Source organism: Micropterus salmoides, unplaced genomic scaffold (genome assembly GCF_014851395.1).
Source record: "Micropterus salmoides isolate LMB-PRFRI ecotype aquatic unplaced genomic scaffold, ASM1485139v1 Ms_hic_scaffold_4, whole genome shotgun sequence".
NCBI classification, from domain to species: domain Eukaryota; kingdom Metazoa; phylum Chordata; class Actinopteri; order Centrarchiformes; family Centrarchidae; genus Micropterus; species Micropterus salmoides.
The window spans coordinates 39482151-39505115 of NW_024043372.1; the positions used below are offsets into that span (position 1 = coordinate 39482151).

Consider the following 22965-nt stretch of genomic DNA (forward strand, 5'->3'; position numbering starts at 1 on the left):
TGGTGATTTATTCTGTACAGCTAGCCTGCTCCAGACCAGGCCAACAGCAAGGCTTGTTTAATCCTGATGCCTTATCTGTTCAGTCAGCGGCCGTGCCGATCAGAAACCCATGTGTTTTTCAGTTGTTCCATGTTCTTATGTATGTGTTTTGCATATTTTTCATTAGCCTGCATTAACTTTGTGTTTATTAGGTTTCATGAGTCCATAGAGTTGAGTAAAGTATCCTGCTGGCAGTGAGAAGTATTTACGTAATGACGTGATGCCTCAGGATGCACGCAACGTGTCCCTGTTCTGTTGACTGGGAAGCCCCTAGCGCGGAGCTGCCAACGCCCGGCGTAAAGACACAAACAGAGAAGACGGTACGGAAACATGATAATTTCTCTATTACTGGGATAAAGCATTGGTTGGTTGTAGTTGGACTGTTGTAAACATCATGTACGCTGCACATCTGTGGCACATGGGTCATGATTGTAAAAAGCTATATCTCATTCAGCAGCAGCATCCGCTAAGTTTAGCTCATTTAGCTTGCAGCAGCCGCAGTAACGTTAATGTTAGTTTGCATAGCAGACAGCCAGTGTTTAACATCGGCCTAGCAAATTAACCTCTGTAGAAACCACATTTCAAAAACTATGTACTGCTGAATTTAGTGGTTTGAGAAGTAAGTAAAGCCAGTAAAAAGCTAAGTATGTAAGTAGTAGCTAGCGGTTAGCTGGTTAAGGAGGTGAATAAAAAGCGTAACGTTAACAAACTGCAGGTTAAATAATCCACACAGAGTCTCGGATTATAGTTGTGATTTACATGTACCGTTAGTGTTTGTGCTGTGGTATTCATTTTAATCTTGGTGACCTGGTAAAAGGGGACAGCTAAATTAGTTTATCGTTGGTTTAAGCAGCCGGACAGGAAATCGGGCCAGTATGAGGCCGACATCCAGCAGCTGAAGCGACCAGGAGCTCATAGGTGTGATCCTCAGGTGGTCTGTAGTTAGCGATCGTAACAGGCTGCTGCTAACACCGTCCTGCACCACCGGGGTCGCATATTGTTACACATGGTTAGCAGACTAATGTAAGTGGGGCTGCAGTGATGTTAGTCTGTGGTTGGCACAGTACTCAGTTTTCAGTAGCTCCGATCTGATGAGCGTATCCTGCAAAATGTGCAGTGCTTAGCATACAGATTTCCAAATGCGCAAGTCTGACCGCAGTGTTGGAGCTTCAGCCACTCAATGCCTTCAGCTTACTGTACTAATAAGCATTGAGCTTATAGTTATTTCAGAATTACTTGTAGAGGAACTTTATAGATTTTCCTCAGTTACAGTATGTATTTCAATGAAATCCTACTGGCCTTGGTAGTTCATGCACTGTTGGATTAACAGTAATCATGCAGTGAAACTAACTGTCCTCTCACTGGCCACAGTGTTAAGACATCCCCCTGACAATGGCAGGCCAGTGTTTCCCCTTGGATGGAGTTGTAGCAGCGGAGGTGAAGCAAATCTTTTTGCGCGTAGTGTATAGTAAGTCTGAATATAAAAGCCCAACACTATAACAGAGCACTGCAGTGCTCTTGTGTCCATGAGCATGCGATGCACATTAAAAAGCTTGAAGTTTCAGTGTTTTGCCATAGTTTGTCAGCTTTAGATGAATGTGTTGGTGGTGGATGTAGTAGTCATGGTCAGGGGTTGGGGGGTGTCCGCCCCCAAGAAAATGTTACATTTTGCAATGAAAAATATGAAATTTTGCATTATTTTCACCATATCTCTGAACAAATAGTTGAAATAGCTGGAGCAGATAATGAACACTCAAAGATCAGTCCACTGGTGATGAACTATAGCCATTATGAAAAGATAACGTGAGATAACTGTTGTTGTGGTTTGGCACTATATAAATAAAATTGAATTAGATTTGGGGAAAGTAAGTGGGTTGGTTCTGATGCTCTCCACAGTGATTTACATTTATGGCACAGCATGTTTTGGGCGTCACCACCTAAAACCCTGTTACCTCAGAATCATTATAGATATAATTGTTCATGTTTGCCTTTTGTGTCTTCATTTGACAGCTTTAGACATTTATCTGTAGACATTAATATTAAAAAATAGGCAACATGAGAAACCACCTCCCTTCTGAGCTGCATTTTATTTTCACATTAAAATCCAAAGAGAAATGTCTCCTCATTAGCTTAAAAGGACAAGTTTGCATCAGCACTAATTTGCTTTCCTAACTTTAGCTCCTCCAGTCACCTCTGTCCTTTCCTTTCCTTAAAGGAAAACTGAAAAATAATTTTAGGAGAAAACAACAGACTTTGCAGGTCTTGAGAAGCTGACACGCTGTAACTGACCGTGTTCGCTGGGAGGCTGCAGAGCTCAGGTTTGTTGACCGCTCACTCTGCTCCGGTTCTGGTGCCCAATCTGGCCCTGCTTTCTGACGTTATTCTGGTCTGAAAACCTCCAGTGCTTCAGTAGAGGTTTAATGTTAAACACAAAACACTCCATAGGTGATCCGAGCGCCCAGTCTGGGTTGATTCGGGTAACCACTAGGCTAACTGAACTAATTAGATAACAGCTGCTAGTTAGCCGCAGTTAGTGGTTACTTTAGCAACAAGTAACACTTTCTGTTCACCAACAAACTCCGTAAATCACAGGGAGCTGAGACAGAGCAGCCGTGGGATACGGGGAAATTTAATGTTCATTTTATGAGGCCCAACAGTTACGATCTTGCAATCTTGTAAAACAAGTAAGCCTATGTTCTCATATTTCTTTGTTCCTATGTGGCTATAACAGGCCTATAGTGCTCACTTCTACAATCATATTCGCTATAGTTGATATGAGATGAGACTTCAAAAGAAATAACCTTAGCCTAGGCTATAAAATAAATAGCTTAAATATGTAGCCTAATATTGACTTTTTGTTTCAAACTGGACACGAACACCGGTCTCCTGGTTCAGTCCTGATTCTGGCCCTCCTTTCACCCCAGCCAGTTCTTATATTTCTGTTAAATATAATATACCTGCTTTTACCATCACAAACTGAAGCTGTGAAACTGTTACCTGCTATAGGGATCCCCAATGAGTTGGGGAGTGATGGGTTGTAGGGAAAAAACACCTGTCAAAGATCAAACAAAACGCAACTCCTTTGTTTTAAGTTAAGGGTTTAAAACAGAAAAACAAAAACGACTTGGTTTTTGGCTTAAGGAAATAACGAACCATACATGGATTTCCTGCACATCTGCTGGCGACAGGAAGAGGAGAGATTTTAACCTGGTCCAGGGGTGATGAGATAGGCAGTCTTTCCCCTTTGTAGAGCCATGTCGTTTTGACAGGTCTTTTCATCTCTTTGACAAGAGGAGAATCCTCAGTGGTGCAGACAGTCTCATTCAAAAGTTGGGCATGAAGTGGAGCAATGACAGAAATGTTTGGGCTCTTCTCCTCGCACATAATGTGTGTGACCTCAGTCTCAGTCAGGCTGCAGTCAGTCAGTCTTCCTCATTGCATAGTGCAAAGTGAAATTACAAGCGCTAAAAAAATATTTTTTTTGCATTTTTCTCACGATATTGTACAAAATCTATAAACAATCTGTTGTTTCAGAAATATAATTCCAAATCATACTACAATAAAAGTACTTTATATGTAAAAGTTATCAATTGGATATAAAAAGACAAAAACTAAATTGCCTATCATGGAAAACACTCTAAAATGGTCGCACCACATGATATTTGGTCGCACCCAGGGCTTGACATTAACACCCACCAACCCGTCAAATGCGGGTGGATTTCAGCCGTGGCTAACAACACAGTCCCTGCCACTAGCCGCTTTGGCGTGTTGAAAAATTATAGTCTTGTCGAAATTATGCATCTGAAATAAGAAACGAATTGCAATTTGACACTACAACTCCCATGAGTACTACCTGCACATGATGTTTTCTCATTGGTCCGTTTGTGAAGCCTCTCTTGACGGACAACACAGTAAAGAAGTTGACGATGTGGAGATTAAACTAGCAGACTGAGGGCTGTTTTAGCCTGCTGGTAATTATCATCTTGACCAGCGGCAGCGATAGCAAGCTTTTTTAATAGCGGGAGAATCCAAACAACAGGCGCGTCTCACTCTCTCCTGCAGTGCCGCCGCTCGATGTGCGCCAAATATGACATCCAGACTTAAGTCAAACGAGAATAGGCCTATAAAAGTTGAATCTGTTTACAGGGCAGCCACAGTTCCTCAGACCTGTAGACCGTCAGCTTCCCTTCTTGTTTTAACCTGAGGGTATGATATCTATCATCACACACAACTGCATGCATACGCACATCAACACAGCGTTCATTCAGTGTGTGAGTGTGCGTAGAAAAAATGCACCGGAGAAAAGAGCCGTTAAATGCTATAAAATTACATATATCTTCCATGATTAAGGGACATGGTGGTGTTTAAAAAAGAAAATAACACAAACTACTAGCAGGACTGCCCTTATGTCCCATCATATCGTCATATCACAACTAGGCTACCTTTCCAGTGTTGATTCTATGTTTTATTATAGCCTAAGAATTTATGCCATAAAATGCGTTTGTACGGGAATAATCTGGAAAATAAAGACCTGTGTTCTCGTTTCAAGAATTATCTCCAGGTACTCAGAGCTACCAGAGCTTCATGATGATAAACATAAATCCAGTCAGACCTCTGAGGAAATGCAGATGGAAAACAAACAATCCAAAAGTGCACAAAAATGATACAGGCCTACATAAAATTTTAATCCTGTTGCCTTAATTGTGTATTTTTTTCTTTGACAAAAATAATTCATTTGCTCTTGTTTCTAATGCAGATCATTTTTCTACTCTGTATCACAGTATTTACTGCTTTTATAAATAAACTGCTGCTTTTTATTAAAGCAGCAGTTTAGTTTTTCTCTTTTCATCTTCTTAATAGACAGCATGTTTTCAAAAAAGGAGCTTTACACACAACCTTATCAGAGCTAATGATAATATTAGTACATTTTAGCACACCATAGTCAAGTTAAATCATCTAAAACGTAATTTTCCAACAACAAAAATGTGACTAGTGAAAATACTGTGTGGCAAGTAACTTTGGAAAACCTCTAGCCACGTTGGCTAGTGAGCAAAAAAGTTAATATCAAGCCCTGGTTGCACCAAATGATAGTTTCTAATTTAGTCAAAATTTACAGGCACAGAATAGGCCACCTAAACAAAACAAGCAGGCTTCCTACAAAAGGACTCCATAAAATTTATAATCAAAAGAAATATTAGTAGAAATAACTTTTGATATTAATTGATTTTCTTAGATCATACCACATGATATCCAAAAGTAGCGAGTTTGTAGAGGACTACAAAGCACTTTAGACACATGAACCCAACAGAGCCATCGTTGTTGGTTGCTGTCGTGCACCTAACGCTGACCTATAATGGCCATGTTGCTGTTGGGATTCTGAAAATTGTATGCATGTATGTATCTCTTTCCTTGCAGTGTTTCCCATTAATTAACGAGACCATGGCAGTCATCCACGGTCTAATTTGTTCAGCCATAGTTTCAAAATGAACCGAAAATATTTTTACACATCTCATAACAACATTACAGACCTCTTAACGTTGTGTTTTGGGGCGCTGCTGTAAGCTCGCACGCTCACACACTTTGGCATCCGACTCGAGACAACCACTTTTCTTTTGAGGTAACTATGGTAACGTTAACCATCTGTTTCTGTCACTCGTTTGTAAGAAAGCGATTAAGCTAGCCTAAATTTGGAGTGCACACGTATTCAAGCCTTTTTGGTAAATCCACTGAAACAGAGCGAACTGACAGGCAGGTTACCGACTGTATCCTGTCAGTTTGTCTCTTTACAAAGACAAGTGTTGCCGTCTGAGAGTCTGTGAAGTCTTTGTGTAACATTATTTGAGCCTGTGCATTATTATTTGTAAAGGATGAATTCAATGCTAGCACAGCAACAAAATGTGCAGTATTATACTGAACCATTTGTTTTCCAGGTGTTAGGTCTACATGGCCCCTCAACCCCTTAAATTAAAACCCTCATGTGGACACATCCACTGACCCCATGGTTGATCGGTATTAATCTGACTGGACAGAGTTGTCCCTGTGTGAAGCAGATAATGCTCAGGGCATGGGTCAGGTTTCAGATTTAGTTACACTTTGTCATTGTACTGAAAATGCTATCTGCGGTGGAGTTTTTAATGCCCGTAGTGCATTGGGGGGGTACTTAGAGGCGGTGAATACTTAGACAAGTACCTTTGCTCGTGGTGACTTTATTGTCGGTTCAGCCAGTAAACAACACTATAAACTAATGACTCCTCTTGTTCTTGTTTTTTTGTTCCAGATCTTGAATGAATAGTGAAGACTGTAAAACACAGCTATGCAGACCATCAAGTGTGTTGTAGTTGGGGACGGTGCAGTGGGTAAAACCTGCCTGCTCATCTCTTACACCACGAACAAGTTTCCCTCTGAATATGTACCTACAGTAAGTGTGTGGACGCATGATACAGAAGAACTTCTCCTTATCAGGGATGTGATTTTTCCGACCTGAAAATCTGACCCACAGGAATCCTGCACATCTGTAATTTACAAAGGGGGGGAACTTACAGGGGCTTGCTGAGTGAAATGGAGAGGATTTGAGAACATCTACAGGCTGAAGTGTGTAGAGTTTTCTTCCTTTGAAAGTATCAATGTTTATATGGTTGCGTTCAGCTGGCCATTCCACACCTGTGCAGTGTGTACCACAGTCATTCTCGCGTATCAGTGGTAACGTGTTGGGCAGTAATACTGCAATATTACTTTTCCCAGTAAAGAGTAGCTAATGTAACGGATTGCTATTTCCTAAACAGTTACTAATCTAAGTAACACTGCGCTACTGAACGCACCATCCCTGACGTGAATGCGCGACTGCGCTGCAGTTCAGCGTTACCGGATGTTATGTTGTTCAAGTCAGCTGTTAGCCAGAAAGCTAAAGGAAGACTGGAGAACAGGGAGAGAGAGGTATTTTCGACAGCTGTAAGTAACGTTATTGCCATTACTGTGTCACAGTCTAAGATGCAAAGAACATTGTCGTCCGTTGTAAACTTTGTGCGACCAGCAAAAAGCTTTCAAGCGCGAACAGTTCTACATCTATACTTAATCAAACCATCACCTAAAGCTGATGATACACAGAGCAACTTTTAGAGCAATGGTGCTGGGCAATGTTGCTGTCAGTGGTAATGAGTAAAGTTTACTACTGTAATCCCCTTCCCCCATCACTCTGCCACCCTCCCCGCACCACCACTATCCGTTGAAAACATAGTTGGACTTGCCAACAGCAAGATTGGCCAGCAACATTGCTCAAAAAGTTGCCCCATGTATCCATCACCTTAAAGCAGTGCAGCAACGTGAAACTCTGAAAAACTCCGGCCGCTGCTGCCAGTGATGCTTGGACTCGTAGGGAGAGAGTGGCGTTATATCACCCAGTAAAAAGTAGAGTAGCTAATATTACTTTTTTAAGTAACTAGTAAATAGCTGTATTGTTTCTGAGTAACTCTCCCAAAACTGAGTTGACAATAAGGATCGGATAAATTGGGTATGTTTTGATTATTGCTTGTTATAGGCTATATCTAATGTTTACTTTGACTTTTTTTGTAGGCACATTTTAAATTAATTTCTTGTGAATGGTTGTGACAGAGTTTATAAGGCCTTTTCATAGGGCTTTGATCCGCGGGGTCGCTCTGCGCTCATCAACAGACAGGCAATCAAGCCCTCCGCGAGGTAACCATGGCAACGGCTTCTGTGTAGCTGGCGCGATCCCGTGAAATTGTCGCGGTCGTTCTCATCTCACGCACACGCCCGCCCGCTGCCAGAGTTGAAATGTCAAACTCTTTCCTACAGTTTATCAACAGACAGAGACTGATCAGAGTTTCCTGACTAATATAACTGTATCTTTAGGCCACAAGGTCTTAAACTGGCGAAAGTATATTTTCCTGCTTTTTTACGCCCTTTGCCAATCACATGCCTGCCTTATGTTTCTCACCACCACAGAGTTCATGGCTCTGGCCTACCCCCCATTTACTATTATTTAAGACAGAGCTACTGTACCTGTTGTTAGTGTCAGTATTCACCTGAATTGCAAAGTGAAATGTATTGATGATAATTCTCTGTGGAGCTAACCATTGGCTGTGCTCTGTGTTGTAGGTGTTTGATAACTATGCGGTCACTGTAATGATCGGAGGCGAGCCCTACACTTTGGGCTTGTTTGATACAGCAGGTATGTTTTTCCATCCAATCCAGTCCAACCATCACTCGTTTAGTTCTGCTCATCCAGAGTGTTGTGTATCGATTTTGTACAGGTGCTGTGTAACATGATGTTGACGTTGCTCCTCCAGGTCAAGAAGACTACGACAGGTTACGACCTCTGAGTTATCCCCAGACAGACGTCTTCCTCGTCTGTTTCTCTGTCGTGTCCCCCTCCTCCTTTGAGAACGTCAAGGAAAAGGCAAGTCTAGCCTTTTCTTTTTTAACAATAAAATAGATATTTTAACATAATGATCACAGTTTGACCTTGTGATGTGCATTTTATTGACTTTTCTTAATGTTTCGACATTATGTGACCTTTTATTCTGTCAGTTGCTGCAGAGAGCAGGGGCAGGAGGACGCTGCTGTAACATCAACACTTGTACTTCTCTTCTGTGACTTAAACAGCCTCGTTACAGCTGACTGAAGTAACTTAACTACAACAGCTACACTTATCTCTCACTGGAGAGACTCTTACCACAGCACACCTGCTGGTCTGTGTCACACAGGTTACCCACAAGGCCACCTGCCCTAAAGGGGGGGCTCAGGCGGTAACAGCAGGGTCAGGCTGTGGCTGTGCTAAGCTACATTTATAATATAATGACAGAGAGCGGCAGTGATGGAGGAAGTAGGGCTGTGTGATATTACGATATTGGATCGTGAACGATTAATTTGTCTCCACGATCTGCCTTTTCAGAGCGAACGTTAGTATCGTGCTACAGTGCACAATCTCTCAGTTTAGTTCTGTGGCTCCTACACGCAGTTGACAGCTGCTCTGTCAACTTCACAGGTCAGCTGCCTGCGTCCTCCGCTGTCTACAAAGGCAACACTGAAACTGTTGGGCCTCATTAAATGAACATTAAAGTTCCCCGTATCCCACGGCTGCTCTGCCTCAGCTCCCTGTGATTTACGGAGTTTGTTGGTGAACAGATACATTTACTTTTTGCTAAACCGCTAACTGTATCTGTAGCTAGTTAGCTTTGTTAGCCGTGCTGCTAGTTGTCCTATTAGCTGAGTAAGCCTTGGGGTGCGTAACACACATTCAGGCTATTGGCTTCTGTAAACGCCAATATCTGCAACAAGTTCCTCCCTGTCTTTGTGTTTTTAAATATGCAGAAGCACACAGCACATTCATGGGAAAACTAAATCAATAAATGTATATTAAGTTCTTTAAAATGAATCATTTCTTTATTGTTTGAATAATTCATTAGGCTACATTGTATACGATTACTAAAGTTATGTTATTTTTCTCTTTTAAAACAATAAACCAGTAAAAAAACTGTTGCAAAACTGTCTTAAAAACCGATCTTAAAATGACTCGTGATAAGATTGTGAATCGTGATCATGATATGATATTTTTGCAGTATCGCCCGCCCCTACAAGCAAGTACTTAGATCCTGCATTGGAAGTGTTACTCAAGTAAAACTGAAAATATATAATCAGGAAAATGTACTTAAAGTATTAAAAGTAGTCCGTGCAGAACTCAACTCTGAAACCACACTAAAGACACCCCCCAGTTCAGTACTAGTGACACCAAAACCCTGTGTTTGTGTGTCCAGTGGGTTCCAGAGATCACCCACCACTGTCCAAAGACCCCCTTCCTGCTAGTTGGGACTCAGATTGACTTGCGGGACGACCCATCCACTATAGAGAAGCTGGCCAAGAACAAGCAGAAGCCCATCACCCCGGAGACGGCCGAGAAGCTGGCCAGAGACCTGAAGGCTGTGAAGTATGTGGAGTGCTCCGCCCTCACGCAGGTAACTGATGGATGCAGCCTCACACTACACTCGGACACACACGACTCACACCTGGATGGCAACAAATGAGAAACAGGAAGAAGGAGGAACATGTGCCTGTGCACACTGCCCTGGACATGTTTTGGTTCTGATTTCGGAGACAAACTGGTGAGCTCAGGGTTAAAACCCTCTTCCGACCGAAGTGTACCCTGGTTACAGTCTGGCTGGGTTTGTGCCGGCTGGAAGTCTGGGGTATTTGGGGTTTCCTGTCAGGAGGTTCACATTCAAGCCCGACCGATACGGATTTTTAAGGCTCATACCGATATTTGAGGCTTTTAAAATCTTATATTCTGAGATATTTTCAGAAAACGTAGCGTAAACAAAGATTATTCCTAACGTTTATGACTGAACTAAAGCACAATGCAAAGCATCGTGGTTCCAGATCTTGAATGAATAGTGAAGACTGTAAAACACAGCTATGCAGACCATCAAGTGTGTTGTAGTTGGGGACGGTGCAGTGGGTAAAACCTGCCTGCTCATCTCTTACACCACGAACAAGTTTCCCTCTGAATATGTACCTACAGTAAGTGTGTGGACGCATGATACAGAAGAACTTACAGGGGCTTGCCGAGTGAAATGGAGAGGATTTGAGAACATCTACAGGCTCTGGCCACTTCTGTCTCTAGTGGGCGCTAAAAGCAAGGTCAAAGCGTTTGTGCTTGGAACTCCCGCACACGAAGGCAGATATCAAAAAACTTATATATCCACACGTTCTGGGGATCGAGCTGAATCTTGTGGTATAGGCCACGCCCGTTTCCACCTAAACTTTTTTTCTGCCACATCGCGAAAACTGAAAAACCTATTTTAATTAACTCCTCCGAAGCCACAAGTCCGATCTGCACCAAACTTGGCACGGACCATCTCTGGACCAAGCTGATAAAAGTTTGTAGAGGAAATATTGATCCGACTAAAAGTGTCGCAATTATAGGCTAACAAATGTTTGCAAAAAACGCTAAAAACAGGAAGTGATGTCAAATCTTAGGTTTGGAATGGTCAGTCGACACCAAATTTGGAGCAATATTGTGCAACGCCCCCTTGAGGGCCTGTGCAATATTTGGTGCAGCTAGCCCCTAGGTGGCGCTATTTAACCTGAGAGAAATTTTCCTCTGAAACCTGAGCCAAATTGTTCAGCATGGTCTCCTCACTATAGGCTCCAAAGTTCACCCAAATATGCCCAGAGTTGGCGCTGTTATTGCAGATTAAAGACGTGTGAAAAAATACCATTCACTTACGTGCATTTTATATCGCCATAACCACAAGTCCGATTGATACCAAATTTGGGTCAATTGTTCCCCATGGGGCCCTGATGACACCTGAAAAGTTTGGTGCAATTCGGCTTATAGGTGGCTCTATAACCGAAGCTCAAAAAACGTCGGAAAAAACCCATTAATTTCAGTGGGATTTCAAACCATTTTGCCTCATAACTACGCGCCACTATATCACACATAAACCTTATGTCTACGTGTTTGGGGGATCCTGCCTATTCTTATGGTATAGGACACGCCTCTGTGCGATGGCGTCTTCATTTTGCTAAATCGCGGAAACTGGAAAACCTATTTTAATTAACTCCTCCGAAACCGTAAGTCCGATCGGCACCAAACTTGGCACGGAAGATCTCTGGACCAAGTCGATAGAAGAACAAATATTTCTGAAAAACGCTAAAAACAGGATGTGATGTCATATCTTACGTGTGCAACGTCCGAACTACACCAAACTCAGGGACCTTATCTGCCACACCCTCCCGAGGGGCTGTGTGAAATTTGGCGTCAATCGGCCTCTAGGTGGCGTTATTATTCGTATATCAAATAACACTCCCATAGACATTAATTTTAAATCTCAGTAACTGCAAGTCCCTTTAATTTATAACTCGTTTATTCTCCATGGGCCCCCTGAGCCACGGCGGGGCGCCCGGGTCGACTTGCGTGCCCTTCGCGGGGCGAGGGGCCGACTTGCGCCAGGAGGCTTGGACCCCGCTTACAACTGCTTGCAGTTCTAGTTTATACTTGTGATGAATAAAAATCAAATTCAACGTGACTGAAGGATCCCTCTTCCTTTCTTTTTGATTTCTCATCAGCTGTTCTAGTCACCCATTTATCTGCATCAGCTCATAACATTGCACACTGATTTAGTCCAGTGAGGGAGGCACTGATCGGGTCTCGCAGCACAACATGGCCCCGGGCCCTGGCTGGCTGAGGAATGTAGTGGAGCGGTTAGATCCAGCAGCTGATGAGCTGTGCCCCAGATGCAGACAGCAGACTCTGTACTCAGCATTAGATGTTGTAGTACTCAGTACTGGTGTTGGAGGGTCAGTGCTTTCCTGCTCGACCATGTCCTGGGTAGGAGGGGATGCGAGTGTGAGGAGAACCAAGGAGAACCTAGGAGCGTGACTTCACAGAACAATAGTGTTGACTGATGTGTAGCCCCACCTCTCTGCTCTGCTCCTTCCTTCCTTCCTCTCCCACCCACCCTGGCTGTTCCAGAGCTGCTGATGTCATTTACTGTTTCTTGTCGGGATCTCAGCAGCCTCCCTTTGTCTGTGTAACTCTCACACCTCCTTCCTCCTGGTTCTGCCATGTTCCTCCTCCCCTCTCTGCTAACTGTGTTCTGTCCTGTCACCACAGCGAGGGCTGAAGAATGTATTTGATGAAGCTATCCTAACTGCCCTCGACCCGCTGGAGACGCAATTCTCTCTGCTCTGCTCCATGCTCTTCTGATGAAAACTGAAAACAACTCAGGACCCAGTATTTAGCATAACTCGATTCGCCGTAAACACACTATTGCACGCTGGCTGATATTTCCGAGCAAGACATTTAATGACTACGTTTGATCTCAGGCGACATCGGTGAGACGTATGTGGCTATGTGACTGTTGGTTGTGATTTATTGGTTTGCAAACAACGGTGGAAAAGAGAGGAGCAGCAGCAGAAAAACACCCGACAATTTCCAGTTAAAGCCAGTAGCCTCTACTCGTCCATTCAGAAATTCACTGCAAGGCAAGCCCCCCCCCCCAGTACCGGCATAAGCGGCGTGGACTGAAAGTGTGTTCGAGCGTCGGGCCGTGCTTCTTCTTCCTCCACTTTATTGTTTCACTTGCCTTTGCCCTCACAGCATGTGATCCTGATCAGACTCACACACTTACCTGAGAAGACCACATTCATAGCAACATGTATTTAATGTTTATTGAAATAAGCACATTTATAGCAGAACAGATGATTATCTTGAGTATCATCTTGAGTTGTTGGTGGCACGTCCGATTTGATTTCCGTTGCATGTTTTTGTCTCTCTAACATCCTCTGTTTCTAAATGACATTCAGTGTTGCTTTTGTTTTCACCTGTTATGTTTGAGCTCGACCTCTCATTATTTGGCTTGCCTGGTCATGGCCCTTCACTGAACCTGTGTGTGTTTGTGTTCACAGAAAGGCCTAAAGAATGTGTTTGACGAGGCGATACTGGCTGCATTGGAGCCCCCAGAGCCCAAGAAGAAACGCAAATGTGTGCTGCTATGAGAGGCTCCTACCTTTTCACAGCACTCACACACAGCACACACACACACACACACACACACCTTTAATACGTACAACCACGCCTCCCCTGCCCCACCCCCCTCCCCTGGTTGACAGCGATGTCCTCCACAGGGAAGACTAGAAAGAAAGCCGACCAAGTTTCATATAACTGCAATAATAACTCCACCCGCAGTTGGAGTTGGAACAGAAGATGAGCCAGACCTCGCTGACAGGTGCTGTGGGCTCCGGGCGGAGCAGCAAAACCTTGGACAGGGACCCAAACATCAAGCTCACATACAAGTACACTTCATTTTTGTCCAGCTTTTGATAGAGCGACTTGGATACAGTCTAGTGTTGTGGCCTGTTCAGCTTTTAGATGCCCAGCCATTTAGTTGTCCTCAGCCAATGTAAAGAGTTCCTGGACATCAGCCCCGCCCCAGCCCCCTCCCAGCTGCCTGATCGGTGGCTGATCATGCTACTGGCCCCGCCCCTCATGGCCTGTTCCCCACGCTTTCCCTCAGCACTGCCAGAAGAAATGCTAGCAGAGTAGTGCTGCTTTGTTTCTGTTTGCCAACAGCCCACGACGCGTCTGAGAGATTTGTTCCACGTTCCATATAGACGCTCTAAACCACTAAGGAAACTGTAGATCTGGCAGAACGGCTAAACTCACACAACTCTCAGCCAGGTAATGAATTGGTAAATACTGCTGTCTAGTGTCCAGTCCTGTTGGCATCAGCAGAGTCCGTTTGGAGAGAAGAAATCACTTGAAGAGCTGAAGGCATCCATTAGACCACAGGAACTGGCCTTTTAGATGCAGGGAACTTAAACAGTGTTAGCAGAACAAGCAGTGTGTTCTTTATGCGTTTCCAGGGACTGTGGGAGGGTATAGCAGGATAAACGTCATCGCCTTACACTCAGAACGGGTACAGCAGAGACAAATGTTCATTCCACAGCTGGAGATCCATATCTAAAAATTCCACCAGGATTCTGTGCCAGGGCAGGATCTGGTGCCTCCCTGTCGGGTCAGGGTGTCTGCCTTACCCGTTCAGACTGTACGGTGCTGCGTGGAGCCGGGCCCAGGTCTCTGATCTAACTGATAGGTTTAACAGATGTAATTATAATGTTGATGTATGCTCCAGGTGTTTTTACCAAAATCTTTTTTTTTTTTTCTTCAGTATTTCTGTTTGTGTTTTTTATTTTATATAAATATATTAAAAAAGTAACTCACTCCATTTACATTTAGGGGTTGGAACTCATCTGAACTCTTAACTGCCAGTTTATAGCAGAATAACCTCTGATTGGTTACGTTTCATAAACCCTCCTATGGCAGAGCACTGCATGGTAGAGGTTACTGTCATTGGTTGGTTCTTGTTTTCTTAACTGGTGGCTTAGAGTTGGGTTGATGTCGAGCCCGAGTCAGGATAATTATTATAACCTGTTGTTGTTTTGGTGACAAACCAAATGCTCTGTCTGAAGTCTTTGTTCTTTGTATATGCATTCTTTTCAGAAATATTAAACTTATACCTTAATTGCCTTTACCACCTTTCCCTTGCTGTTCTTTTGTTGGTCCTTTGACTGTGGAACATTCTTTCTGTTTAACAAAGGACAGCAATTTTTCCCCCAGCTGAACAGCTTCTCTACTAGAGCTTTCAACAACATTACAGGTGGACCCACAATTCAAAGTGGCTTACATGGCATGTGTGTATGTGTGTCAGGCCATAATTACTGAGCCATACAGGAGCACCACACCAGGGTCCCTGCTGTTCAGTTGATGAGCCTGTGGTAGCACGTTCAGCCAGCTAGTAATGCTGATGCAGAAACATGGAGGATCTCTGGATGAATTCCCACTTGATAAACTGATTTTTGTAAATTGACATTGTGCTCTGTGTGGATTGTTTTTGCATATGAAGACGTATATGAAAATGTGTGATCCATTATGTAGTACTAATTGTAAGGAATATATCAGACAGAATGTCAATAACTTTTTTGCAGAGGTCCATCTTCAGTGCAGCATCTCAATGATTGTAAATCCCCGTGACATCAAGACTGATATTGGAGTATTTAAAATGTCAACAGTAACAAAAAAGTTGCTTTGTAGGTCATCCTAATGAGTAGGTCGTTTGCTGGAAAATAAAAAATGTTGAGGACCCATCCTGCACTCAGGGACGTTTACTAATTTAGCATCCAATGAAAGGAAAGGCTTTCAAAATATTTATGACACAGCTGAAGCAGAGTGATTTCATGGAGTACCACCTCTGCTGGTCACTGCCTGAGTTACTTTCTTGTTGCAAGAATTAAATTTGCAAGATTCTTCATCTGCAATACAATGAAATATTGTGTCATTGGTTCTTAGAAAGTGGGATGTGTCAGGAATAACTACCCAAAAATAACTGATGAAAAGGAAAAGGTCTGTTTAATAGCTAATTACACTCTATACAGATCCAGGGGGCGAGTTGGCTGTGACTAATGTCTCCAGCTAAAACGTGTAGGCCTACATGTGTTTCAGCATGTCACGTCGTCATGACAACTCATATGCCACAACATTTCATTGCACTAAAATCATGAAACATTGCAGCTAGATTTTTGTTATGGTCTGGAATTCTGTCAGCTTCTACAGCGAAGACTTGATTGGCCTGTCCTGTTCTCTTGTACTCTTTTTACATCTCCATTATGTTACATGATTATCGCCGTAAAGTCATCCTGTCGACCTTCATATCCCTTACCCCCGACGTATGGAATTCCCAGGGCTCTGGGACTGCCCATTCTGTACCTGTCCCACTGCTCTGTCCGAATCCAAATGAAGAGTTTAAGCCCTGTCTGTCCTCTGTTTAGAGAAGAATAGCATGATGGTTTCTGCTCTAAAATTCATGTCACCTCATGTCAGTGATAAAATGCAATGTAGAATTAAAGCTGCAAGCAGCGTTGAGCGGGCCCTCGCACTTGTAAGCGCGTCCGGGTGTGAGCCGGCCGAGTTGCACATTCTGGAGCTCTGCTGGTGCGGCTGTGAATTTGCTACGCGGTTCCGACGCCGCATGAAGGTGCTATATGTCACTTCCTGTGTCCCCTATGTGGAGCTACATAGCACTTGCCGCTATGAATATAAATCGGTATTTGTGTGTAGATGTCTGCGGGGTGGGAGAGTTATCAAGCACGTAAAGTTTGTTTCAGATGTGAGCATGTACACTGAACAATAATGTACCCAAACAATAAAATAAATTCCTTTTATATTTCCCTGCCTTGTTGTTTATGTGTACATACAGAGGAAGAATGTGAGAACAGCACACATCGTTACCGGGTGTTAGAGCATGGGAGAACAGTGGATACTTTTAATACAGCCCACACCCCTAATACTGTGTAACTATAACAAGTAGAGAACAGAAGAAAAAGATGTTCTTTCTTTACAACTGTCTGCATAGCTTATTCATATTGTAATGAATGAAAATAAATAGGCCTACTAGGCTCCTCTCTACTTTGACATTAAGATTAGCTTGTTTGATCCCCTTCATACACATGTGACATTACTGTACAACTTGAGAAAGGTGAGTTGTTTTCTGCTCCAGCCTGCCTAAAAGAAAAGCGTTTTTGGGATTAAATGGACTTTAAATGCTGCTGCAGTGCAGGAAGAACTCAGAACAGACTCATTTCTCACCTTTTATTCTAAAATACAACGAAGAAGAAGAAATGCATAATAAATCCTGGGACAAAATCTGTAGTCAAATACTGTACAGCATGTAGTCTGATGAACAAGACTTGTGTATAGCTGACTTGGGCAGTGAAATGTTTAATTTTTAAATTCATGTGGTCATAGTTGTCCACAACTCAAATCAGAATATAAGAAGAAATGTTTTATACCACCTCAAGAAGGCTTCCTATCAGAAAGGTAGGAAGGTATTTCAAATGTACAACTGCAGTACTTAAATCTAAGTAATTTCCCTGACATTTTTGTGTTACTTTACTTTTAATAGACCATGTAAGAGGTTTTATACTTCCTGTGAGTATAATCCAATCAATCTTATTTTCATACTGTATATCCGTTGTGTAATTTGATAAATTGTGTTGTATGTCGTGCTCGCATCTCAGAGAAGACTCTGACTGCAACATGCATCTTTGTAAAGAGAGAAACGGACAGAAAAAGTCTCTAACTCTGCCTGTCAGCTCGCTCTGCTCCGTTAAAACTGAATTTACCATACAGAATTGAATACGAGTGCACTCCAGATTTAGCTGCAGCCAGCTGACCGTGTGCTTCTCCCTATAGCGCAGTTCTGTGTCCATGCATGCAGCAAACTGAAAGCACTGTCTGTCGGAGCGTCTACGTGAAAAGAGAAGGAAGACATGGCTGGTAGTGTCTTCAGAGTTGTTAAACACCTCAGCGCACTGAAGGAAGCCATCTGACTGTGTGAGGGGCAAGATCGTTGATGTCTGCAGGCAGAGTAGGCCTAGAGCTCTCCTGTCTGACTGGTCCACCAATAGCAGAGAAGATGACCCCTTGAGACACAGCCCCTCCTCATTTGCATAAAGAGACAGAAATTTCAAAAGGACAGGCAGAAATAAATACCATGGGTGAAAATAAATAAGGTAAAAATACAAAGGAAGAATAAAACAGACAAAAATATTAAAACACACACATAAATAATATATTTAAAAAATTAGTAATAAATAAAGTTGAAGATTATAACGGAATAATAAATAAGGTAATTATAACAAAGGTGAATAAGTAAAGGCACTAATTAAAATATACATTTATGTCTCCTTGTATAATTTAATTACTACCAACATTTATTGATTTACTTTATTTTGTTGTGTATTTAATTGGATGCTTATTTATTTATTGAGCATTAATTTATTTCTGTATTTATTTCTGACTGTGTCAGGATCGGTCCTCCATAGGGGGTGGGAGAGTTAAAGCATGTAAAGTTTGGTTCAGATGTGAGCATGTACACTGAAGTTACAACAACTTCCTGTGTCATGGCGAAGAGTTGATCTTGACGCCACGCCACGGACACGCCCATTGACGAAAACGCGCAAATAGCACAACTTTCATCTTCAATGCCTTTAGAAGGCACAGCAAATTTGAAGTCGGTCGGACAAAATCCCTAGGAGGAGTTCGTTAAAGTACGAAGTGTGTAAATCATCCAAAAATGGCCATAAAATTCAAAATGGCCGACTTCCTGTTGACTTTAGGCTATGGGTTCTTGAGGCTTTTTTGTGCGTCTTGATACTACATGTCCCCAGAAAATTTCGTACATGTAGGTTGAACGTGAACGAGGGGCTAATTTTTTCCAATTTTCTAGGTGGCGCTAGCGAGTCATTTTGCAACGCCCATGTGCGAAACTTGTAGAATACGAAATTTTTCACCGGTTCTGACATGTTTGCAAATTTTGGTGAGTTTTCGAATGTTTAGGCCATGTCATTTGGGCCTACTTTGCAAAAAAAAAAAAAAAAAAAAATTAAAGCTGCAAGCAGCGTTGGGCGGGCCCTCGCACTTGTAGCGCGTCGCGTGAGCCGGCCGAGTGCATATTCTGGAGCTCTGCCGGTGCGGCTGTGAATTTCCTACGCGGTTCCGAGCCGCATGAAGGTGCTATATGTCACTTCCTGTGTCCCCTATGTGGAGCTACATAGCACTTGCCGCTATGAATATAAATCGGTATTGACGTGTAGATGTCTGCGGGGTGGGAGAGTTATCAAGCACGTAAAGTTTGTTTCAGATGTGACATGTACACTGAACAATAATGTACCCAAACAATAAAATAAATTCCTTTTATATTTCCCTGCCTTGTTGTTTATGTGTACATACAGAGGAAGAATGTGAGAACAGCACACATTTCATCGTTACTGTGTGTTAGAGCATGGGAGAACAGTGGATACTTTTAATACAGCCCACACCCCTAATACTGTGTAACTATAACAAGTAGAGAACAGAAGAAAAAGATGTTCTTTCTTTACAACTGTCTGCATAGCTTATTCATATTGTGTAATGAATGAAAATAAATAGGCCTACTAGGCTCCTCTCTACTTTGACATTTAAGATTAGCTTGTTTGATCCACCTTCATACACATGTGACATTACTGTACAACTTGAGAAAGGTGAGTTGTTTTCTGCTCCAGCCTGCCTAAAAGAAAAGCGTTTTTGGGATTAAATGGACTTTATTAGCTGCTGCAGTGCAGGATGAACTCAGAATAGACCCATTTCTCACCTTATTATTCTAAATCATGCAACGAAGAAGAAGAAATGCATAAGAAATCCTGGGACAAATCTGTACAAATACTGTACAGCATGTAGTCTGATGAACAAGACTTGTGTTATAGCTGACTTGGGCAGTGAAATAATTTTTAATTCATGTGGTCATAGTTGTCCACAACTCAAATCAGAATATAAGAAGAAATGTTTTATACCACCTCAAGAAGGCTTCCTATCAGAAAGGTAGGAAGGTATTTCAAATGTACAACTGCAGTACTTAAATCTAAGTAAAGTAATTTCCCTGACATTTTTGTGTTACTTTACTTTTAATAGACCATGTAAGAGGTTTTATACTTCCTGTGAGTATAATCCAATCAATCTTATTTTCATACTGTATATCCGTTGTGTAATTTGATAAATTGTGTTGTATGTCGTGCTCGCATCTCAGAGAAGACTCTGACTGCAACATGCGTCTTTGTAAAGAGAGAAACGGACAGAAAAAGTCTCTAACTCTGCCTGTCAGCTCGCTCTGCTCCGTTAAAACTGAATTTACCATACAGAATTGAATACGAGTGCACTCCAGATTTAGCTGCAGCCAGCTGACCGTGGTCTCCCTATACCGCAGTTCTGTGTCCATGCATGCAGCAAACTGAAAGCACTGTCTGTCGGAGCGTCTACGTGAAAAGAGAAGGAAGACATTGCTGGTAGTATTGTCTTCAGAGTTGTTAAACACCTCAGCGCACTGAAGGAAGCCATCTGACTGTGTGAGGGGCAAGATCGTTGATGTCTGCAGGCAGAGTAGGAGCTCTCCTGTCTGACTGGTCCACCAATAGCAGAGAAGATGACCCCTTGAGACACAGCCCCTCCTCATTTGCATAATGAGGCAGAAATGCATACAAAAATTTAAAAAAGACAGGCAGAAATAAATACCATGGGTGAAAATAAATAAGGTAAAAATACAAAGGAAGAATAAAACAGACAAAAATATTAAAACACACAATAAATAAATACATTAAAAAAATTAGTAATAAATAAAGTTGAATAAACAAATAAGGTAATTATAACAAAGGTGAATAAGTAAAGGCACTAATTAAAATATAACATTTATGTCTCCTTGTATAATTTAATTACTACCTACATTTAATTTACTTATTTTTTTGTGTATTTAATTGGATGCTTATTTATTGAGCATTTATTTATTTCTGTATTTATTTCTGGCTGTGTCAGGATCGGTCCTCCATAGGGGTGGGAGAGTTATCAAGCACGTAAAGTTTGGTTCAGATGTGAGCATGTACACTGAAGTTACAACAAACTTCCTGTGTCATGGCGAAGACTTGATCTCTGACGCCACGCCACGGACACACCCATTGACGAAAACTCGCAAATAGCACAACTTTTCATCTTCAATGCCTTTAGAAGGCACAGCACAAATTTGAAGTCGGTCGGACTAAATCCCTAGGAGGAGTTCGTTAAAGTACGAAGTGTGTAAATCATCCAAAATTTGACGTAAAATTCAAAATGGCCGACTTCCTGTTGGGTTTAGGCTTGGCTCCAAGAGACTTTTTTGTGCGTCTGGACAAGATACACGTACCACAGAAAATTCGTGCACGTAGGTGAAACGTGCGGCGGGGGCTGCTTCGTTAAAAGTCACTTCCTGTTGCCAGCAGGTGGCGCTATGACTGTGGGTGAATTCAGCATGTACATGTGTTCAGGGCGGGACTCTCATCCTACATGTACAGTTTGGTCCAGATGTGAGCATGTACACTGAAGTTACGACAACTTCCGTGTCATGGCGAAGAGTTGATCTTTGACGCCACGCCACGGACACGCCCATTGACGAAAACTTGCAAATAGCACAACTTTTCATCTTCAATGCCTTTAGAAGGCACAGCAGAAATTTGAGGTCGGTCGGACTAAATCCCTAGGAGGAGTTCGTTAAAGTACGAAGTGTGTAAATCATCCAAAATTTGACGTAAAATTCAAAATGGCCGACTTCCTGTTGGGTTTAGGCTATGGCTCCAAGAGATTTTTTGTGCGTCTGGACAAGATACACGTACCACAGAAAATTCGTGCACGTAGGGAAACGTGCGGCGGGGGCTGCTTCGTTAAAAGTCACTTCCTGTTGCCAGCAGGTGGCGCTATGACTGTGGGTGAATTCAGCATGTACATGTGTTCAGGCGGGACTCTCATCCTACATGTACAGTTTGGTCCAGATGTGAGCATGTACACTGAAGCTACGACAACTTCCGTGTCATGGCGAAGAGTTGATCTTTGACGCCACGCCACGGACACGCCCATTGACGAAAACTTGCAAATAGCACAACTTTTCATCTTCAATGCCTTTAGAAGGCACAGCACAAATTTGAGGTCGGTCGGACTAAATCCCTAGGAGGAGTTCGTTAAAGTACGAAGTGTGTAAATCATCCAAAATTTGATAAAATTCAAAATGGCCGACTTCCTGTTGGGTTTAGGCTATGGCTCCAAGAGACTTTTTTGTGCGTCTGGACAAGATACACGTACCACAGAAAATTCGTGCACGTAGGTGAACGTGCGGCGGGGGCTGCTTCGTTAAAGGTCACTTTCTGTTGCCAGCAGGTGGCGCTATGACTGTGGGTGAATGTCGGCATGTACATGTGTTCAGGGCGGGACTCTCATCCTAGATGTACAGTTTGGTCCAGATGTGAGCATGTACACTGAAGTTACAACAACTTCCTGTTTCATAGCGAATCATCGACGCCACGGACACGCCCATTGACGAAAACGCGCAAATAGCACAACTTTTCATCGTCAATGCCTTTAGAAGGCACAGCAGAAATTTGACGTCGATCCGACTAAATCCCTAGGAGGAGTTCGTTAAAGTACGAAGTGTGTAAATCATCCAAAAATGGCCTAAAATTCAAAATGGCCGACTTCCTGTTGACTTTAGGCTATGGGTTCTTGAGGCTTTTTGTGGTCTTGAGATGATACATGTCCCCAGAAAATTTCGTACATGTAGGTTGAACGTGAACGAGGGGCTAATTTTTCCAATTTTCTAGGTGGCGCTAGCGAGTCATTTTGCAACGCCCATGTGCGAAACTTGTAGAATACGAAATTTTTCACCGGTTCTGACACGTTTGCAAATTTTGGTGAGTTTTCGAATGTTTAGGCCATGTCATTTGAGCCTACTTTGCAGAAAAAAGAAAAAAAAAAAAAAATAATATATTATAATAATCCGAGCAATTCAATAGGGACACTCG

General features: G+C 42.5%; 1 protein-coding gene across 1 annotated transcript; it reads left to right on the plus strand.

Moving 5' to 3' along the window:
- The first annotated feature begins 204 nt into the window (after positions 1-204).
- Positions 205-15089, plus strand: LOC119885487 (cell division control protein 42 homolog). The gene is made up of 6 exons (XM_038695534.1): positions 205-359; positions 6317-6457; positions 8155-8227; positions 8346-8455; positions 9813-10010; positions 13465-15089. Exons 2-6 carry the CDS (start codon positions 6353-6355, stop codon positions 13552-13554), a joined length of 576 nt encoding a protein of 191 aa, XP_038551462.1. The 5' UTR covers positions 205-359; positions 6317-6352; the 3' UTR covers positions 13555-15089.
- Positions 15090-22965: the final 7876 nt, after the last annotated feature.